Below are 6,806 nucleotides of genomic sequence, written 5' to 3'. Positions count from 1 at the left end.
GCTTCACACGCCTAAATGGCTTCCGACACAGGTTTGCAATTAGGAGAGCAGAAAGTTGGGCTAGTTGGTTGATATGCATTCTGAAGAAGTTGGCGCGGAACAACGAGGACAAGCGAGACAAACAAAGACGTCTTTGTTTGTCTCGATTGTCCTCGTTGCTCCGCGCCAACTTCTTCAAAAAACAGGTTTGCAACCCTCTCAGAGACTTTAGTGTGCAGTCCAATACGCGCGGCTGAGGCAAGGCTCGCGAATTTAACATCCACGAAGCCATGTAAAGAAAAAACCCCACTCCAAGTAAGATTGGTCAACAGTGCAAAACATTTATTATACTCGCGAATTACAACTCACAGATGTGCGTCGTTTCATATTGTACCAAGCTTTGCTGAAAAAAAAACTGTGAGAGCTCAAAGAAGTAGTTGCCGTAAACAATGGGTGCGTGTAGTGTTCTTTTCCTACTCGTGGCCGTGGGGGACATCGGGGTCGCAAGCAGTGGCCGCATCGTGGACGTGCCCAATCTGCTCGGGCTGCAGAGAAAAGCACAGTGGCATTTGAACAGGTGCTTTGCGCCAGAATCACATCGGGAATGTGTTCGGCTTAAAACATAGTGTGCAAGGAGTTCCTTGCCCAGAGACAGAGGGTTTGTTGAGGTGAGAAGGGGAGAGAATTAAGTCTACTTCGGGGACCATTATCTGGCCCACTACAATCCACTGGGAAAAGGACGGAGGAAAAGAAAGAGGATTATGATGGATTATAGGTTATGGTAGATGTGATGCATAAAACTTGAGTTAAAAGCACATCTTCTGCAATAACTCCAAAAGACTGCTTTGAACATGCGATCTTGTTTTTTTTTTTAAGTTCTCCGCAAGAATATTAATTACTACCCTTCGCTTGAGAGGTGATTTTCATTTTTATGTAAGGTCGAAACAAAACACAAATTTCCTTCATATTCAGTTCATTATGTGCTGCATTCTTTTTTTTTAAACACAGAAGCTTGCAGATACATGCACAACTCACCTATATGGTGAAAATAATGTTATTTCTGTAAATTTTGCATTGATCAATTGGTTACATTTAACCGGAGACAGAAACTGTGCTAATCACGGGCAGCGGTGATTGCTTTAAATGGAATAGCTTTCATATTATGACACAAAAACTTCAGATCAATACACAAAAATTGAGCAGAGATATACTCACAGTGAAGAATTGGGACATGGCTTTCTCCTAAGTTATGTAAAAGAAAAAGCAGAAGACAAATATCAGCAGCGATTCTTACCCCAAATTCAGTACCATTTTTTAACAACATTTTTTGCAAACATTTCTAGTAAGTTTACAAATTGAGCTACTGTGGTATGTGTCGGCTCGTTTACGCAGTAAATATAATAATGTCTGCTAAGAAAGACCAATATGCTTGGTTCTGCAAGGCATTAGATTTCACATGTCAGAATATATAGTGACCAAAACAGCCCATCTCTAGGGCTTTGCGACAAGCGGCAGGCTGAGGTTGGCATTATAGTTAGCTCTGCTGATCACAGCTAATGTTAATAACAATACATATCGGCATTGCAATAAATTGCGTTGGCTGTAATTATGAGTACACAATTAGGCGTTAGCCTTACATTTCTTACAATTAGATAAGCGATCGTTTTTTTCGCTCTTATTTTAACCTACCAGGCTGTCTACTTCCAATATCTTCAAGTGACTGGATTATGCTCGCTGACATTAACCTAAGCAACGACCTCTTTAGCCTCGAAAGGAAAATCGAATACAAAACATTTTCGCTACGACTGACCAGGTCTCCTCCTTCGCACATCTTACGCATGGCACAAGAGCGGTCGGTGCAGCCCAACGCCTGGACTGCGGTGTCGAAGGCAGCATTGGTCTGGAAAGATGAGAAAATACACAGATATAGAAAGAGAACGAAATATAGTAAGCGACAAGAAACACCACCATAAATAAATTATGACATTAGGTGCAGGTACTAGAATAAAGCAACACTCCTGCAATGTTATCTTATCAGCGCAACGGCCACAGCGCTACATCATTTCTTTTCATCTTCCTTCACCCGCCGCGGTGGCTCAGTTGTTATGGCGCTCGACTACTGATCCGGAGTTGCCTGGTTCGATCCCGACCTCGGCGGCTGCGTTTTTATGGAGGAAAAACGCTAAGGCGCCCGTATGCTGTGCGATGTCAGTGCACGTTAAAGATCCCCAGGTGGTAGAAATTATTCCGGAGCCCTCCACTACGGCACCTATTCTTCCTTTCTTCTTTCACTCCCTCCTTTATCCCTTCCCTTACGGCACGGTTCAGGTGTCCAAAGATATATGAGACAGATAGTGCGCCATTTCCTTTCCACCAAAAACCAATTATTATTATTATTATTACTATCTTCCTTCATCGTCACCAGTCAGGTGACGTCAGGCGGAAGACACCTTCTGATTATCCTAACTAGGACCCAACCTGCACCATACGAAGCTGCTGTATCCCTGCAAGTTCTCTTTTCTCATTCCGTCAACTTTTTATGCATATGTTGTCTTCCTTCGTACAATATAGCGTGTGGATAGTCTTGTTCACTGACTTGTATAATCATTGTCGACAGTGCACGAAAACGTCGTCTGTAAGCGCGTGGGTTAATAATATGTTTGCAGGCGATTACCTAAAGTTAGTGCATTTGTTATTCGAATGTTATCGTCAGCGAGATGCATCATTTTGTTTATAGGTTTTAGGAATCAAGGGCGTGGTAAACAGGAGAGCGTCTGCTAAAACTCGACCTAGAAATTGACTCCGACAACGCATTTTGCGATAAGCGCGGAAAAAGAAGCGGGTCTTTAATTTGTACTTTACTAATAGTACCTTATCGTAATATGGGGGTTTTCCGACAAGACAGTGGGTTCCTCATAGCTCGGCAAAAGGGGACTCAAGCGATGGTTTTGTACCTTTCTAGCGCAGCACCCTCGGCTTAGTAAAGTTAACATGCAAACCTCAAATTTACATCGGATCTGCCTAAACTGCTCTAAGGGTGGCCTCTGCTAAAGGAAATGCTCCAAACTCACATCCGGCGGGATTATGTTCTTAATGCAATCAAGTTCCGTGGCCAGGACCTGGTCGTTCTTCTCTGTAGGTGGAAGGCAAAAGAAAAAAAGAAGTGGGAAGGGAGGGGGGGGGGGGGGGGGGGGGCAATTAATCACCCTTCGTACAAGAACGCTCGGTCTCAGTATCATTCTACTCCTGTTATGCAATTGTTAATTTTCCAGCCATGAACAACACATTCGCTGAACGACACGCTGCAAAAGCGTGTTGGCTCAAATGTTTACGCTTTTGCTTGAAGCAAGAAAATATTTACCGTTTGTCTGACAATAAAAGGCGGCAATTTTTAGCGGCTAGAAAAAGAAATGAGTTTTAAATGTGACGATATTACAGGGAGAACACTCTGGGATCTCTTCTGCGTCACTGCGTACATGTTTGATCCCTCATTCAATAGACATGCAGATCGCAGGTTATCTACCACGACACTACCTTACCGTATCCGGGTTTGCTGGCTGCAAAGTCTGCAGGTGCATAATGAATACTGAAAGCTACTAAAAGAAATGACGCATGATTATCCATCTCAGTTTCAAACTTATGTCTGGATATTAAACATAAATGTGCGCCACTTCTGTTCCTCAAAAGCCATTCTTTTAAATGTAGAATAAGCGAGAATTGTAGACTTCTTTTCTTGGCAGCTAAATGTTGACAGTTGTCTTCTGGAGCTCTCACAGGTTCTTCCGCTTGAAAAGCGCGGTCAGAGCGCCAATCGAAACTAAAGAGTTTCTTTATGCCACAAGCCGCACTCTTCCCGGGCAAACACATGCCAAAGTTTGTTCACTAAATTCATATGCTTCAGCAGAAATATTTTCGAACAACATGAACTGATCGCTTATGTGCGAACTTTGTACAGCTGGTTCTTCGTGTTTTCTCAAAAGCGGCCTTCTGAAGGGGGTGAGTAATCGTTGTTTGACACGGTAGCACACGCATTCAAAATTCGACGCTCTCGTGACGCGCAGCGCGGTCAAAAATACCACTGGTTTTTAGGCTTGTCACGGACCTATGCAGCCCTGAAACACGTGCTCGGAGTTCAACGGTACGACAAAATAGCGCTGACGGACGGGACGGAAGCAGAGACAGACACATGCGCTTCTTCCGTCCCGCCCATCAGCGCTGTTTTGTCGTACCGTTTAACATGAACCAACCAGCCCGACTCAGCCCTCTCCTCCGTGCTCAGAGTACGTAGACTCTGGCTCACAACCTCCCTGGCTACACGGTTTCTTTCCAGGCAATATAAGATAGCTCACAGAGCAGCAGCGCAACTACGAAGCTCTGAGGCCATGAGGAAGAAAGTAGTTCGATCTTATCATCCAAAGGTTACAAGCGTTTGGAATGTTTTCCATCCAGCACTTCAGAGCCCAGAAAGAAACCATGTGGTCTGCAAACTTGTGAATAAGAGGCTGCTATATTGAGCAGGTGTTTTTCTGCTCGCGCACGTAGCACTACAGACGTTTCACATAGGTTTTTTAATTATTTCGCAATAAACTCATCAAACTATGATCACGTTGCTTAACGGCTATACCTCGTTATTGTGCAGTAGTAAAACATGCCCAAAATTAATAAATTGCTTCGTGCTTAACGTAAATCGCACCGTTCAATTTTTTAAACTGAAATTAAGTAACAAGGCAATCAAGAATTAACTAATAGATTGTGAAAGAACTTTCATGCATAACAAAAGACAGTGCCTGCTCTATGTTTAGGTTACGAAGAGCGCAAGTGCGAAACTTATTCTTTTGCCTTTAAAGTGCCATCTCACTGGTGTTCGAAAGTCGTTAAGTAATTTAATATCGTGGCAATCACAGGGGTTACAACTGGCAAACAAAGATAGCGAGGGGATCTGCAGGACGATCGTCTCGCAAACCACTTGTCTAAGGTCGCCGCATCCGAACTTACTGCAGAGCTCCAGGTGATGAGCGGAAGCAGCGGCCACGAAGACGACCAAGAACAGGAGGCAGGAGGCGAAGACGGCGTTCATGGCGAGTGGTCTATTGGGGGCTACCTTACAGCTCAAACAAGACTGCTCGGAGGTGTTCTGACACACACCGGACACCGCTTCTCTTATATACCCGCTTCCCGCACCTCTTGCTTTCACAAAGTAATGATGGACGCATGTGGGGTGCAGAAAGGCACAAAAAAAACAGACGTGCACAGGCACTGGCCCTCCCCTGATTGGCCGCACTGTGGCGATTGCCCGTCCGAGGTGCCCCAATGGCTGAGCCCGTTACCCGCCCAGGAAACACCACGCTCATGTGACTCCAGCACGTGCTGTGAAAAGCCTCGCGCTTAGTCAGCACTTCCACTCTCCGCTTCCCATCGCGAGGGTGAGGAGGCGGCGATCCTAAAGAAGCCACGGCCGTTGCCCAAAGCGATGCAACACCTGCTCGCTTTGTCGCTTTCCTCGCGTCTGATGCCAGCCACGCGGCTGCGTAGCGTGCGGAGGGGTTCCACAACTAAACGGCAAGGCGGTGGAGGCGGTGGCCACCAGAGGACGCAAGAGTCGAGAAATTTCATTTATTGTTCCGCAGTCGCTGGCATCTTACAACTTCGCCCGTCTTTTCTAACGTCCTGTTTTCGCTAGTTTCATCTTTAGCGCGGGCACACTCCGTTTTCTTGAATCGCAGAAACGTCTCTGGGGTTGCTCAAAGGGCGGCTTAACGTCCCGGAGTTGAAGGTGTACAACGAGAGACGCCGTTGTGGAGGACTCCGTCGTGGATGGCGCAGAGAAGTAAGAGAATGACGGTATCTAAATTTACTCGAGGCACACTGCCTCTGTAGCACGATGTTCGTCATAAAGACCAAATTGTAAAAAGTAAACAAATAAAGTAACAAAATGAACTGGTGAGATGTTCACAAACTCGTTTACTAGCGGGGGTGGTTCATGCGGGGTACATTATGAGAAAACGTCCTCTCCGTCAGCGTCCCAAGGAAGCACACGTAGTTTTCTGGCGGCTACAGCCAATTCTTGCCTCGTATTGGTTTCGTCATTGTACTCCGCGCTAATTTCAAAGCCCTGAGGTTCCTTAACGTACAGTGATATAGCACAGCACATGCATGGTTTAGCATGCATTTCGCTTCCGTCGAAATCGAGAGGCGTTCCGTGGGAGAAGAAGCGATGCGCCCAAAGAAAGCTGATGTCGGTGGGCAGGTCTCCGGACATTCACTCAAAGTCGCTCATGAACGAGCGCCTGGACATCGTCGGACACCTACCTTTGCTAAATGGGGCGTTTTTACATCCCGCCAAGCATGTGTGAGAGGGAATAGTCTGCCTTAACGATAAAGTGGCGTCGCCCTATCACGCAGTAATCGTGTTGTGATTTTAGTCTTCGCTGGGCACAGTCTTCGCTACAGTGCGCGCATTAGTCGCTTCCCGACTCTCGAGTATCGTATGAGCAATAATCTAATTCGGCCCTGTTAACTTAAACTGGGTTTTTCTTTCTTTTACGCAAGCCAAAAACTGAAACGAGAAAAGGCAGATTTAGCGGCTGTCATTGATAGATGTGTTGGAACAATTTAGATTTTAGGTCGCCTGTGCGCATTCAGCGTGCCCCGAAATCCCGACACGTACACCTTACGGCATTTCATTTCATTCGATCCCTTGCCACTGAAGACAAGGCTAACGCCAATGCTCGCCGCCAGGGTCCCGGCTGTGGCAACTGAAAACACTGTCGCAATTTAGTGGGTGGCTTCCTTTCCAGTGGTTAGTAATAATATTTTTCAAAACTAGC

General features: G+C 45.8%; 1 protein-coding gene across 1 annotated transcript; it reads right to left on the bottom strand.

Moving 5' to 3' along the window:
• Positions 1–304: 304 nt before the first annotated feature.
• LOC144128308 (antimicrobial peptide microplusin-like) lies at positions 305–5,128 on the bottom strand. The gene is made up of 5 exons (XM_077661625.1): positions 4,975–5,128; positions 3,051–3,112; positions 1,790–1,879; positions 1,195–1,221; positions 305–524 (listed from the first exon to the last, which is right to left on the bottom strand). The coding sequence occupies exons 1-5, from the start codon at positions 5,054–5,056 to the stop codon at positions 453–455; spliced, it is 333 nt and encodes a 110-aa protein (XP_077517751.1). The 5' UTR covers positions 5,057–5,128; the 3' UTR covers positions 305–452.
• Positions 5,129–6,806: the final 1,678 nt, after the last annotated feature.

The sequence above is a fragment of the Amblyomma americanum genome, chromosome 4, assembly GCF_052857255.1.
Source record: "Amblyomma americanum isolate KBUSLIRL-KWMA chromosome 4, ASM5285725v1, whole genome shotgun sequence".
Lineage (NCBI taxonomy): Eukaryota > Metazoa > Arthropoda > Arachnida > Ixodida > Ixodidae > Amblyomma > Amblyomma americanum.
This window is presented reverse-complemented; position numbering and strand designations above follow the sequence as displayed.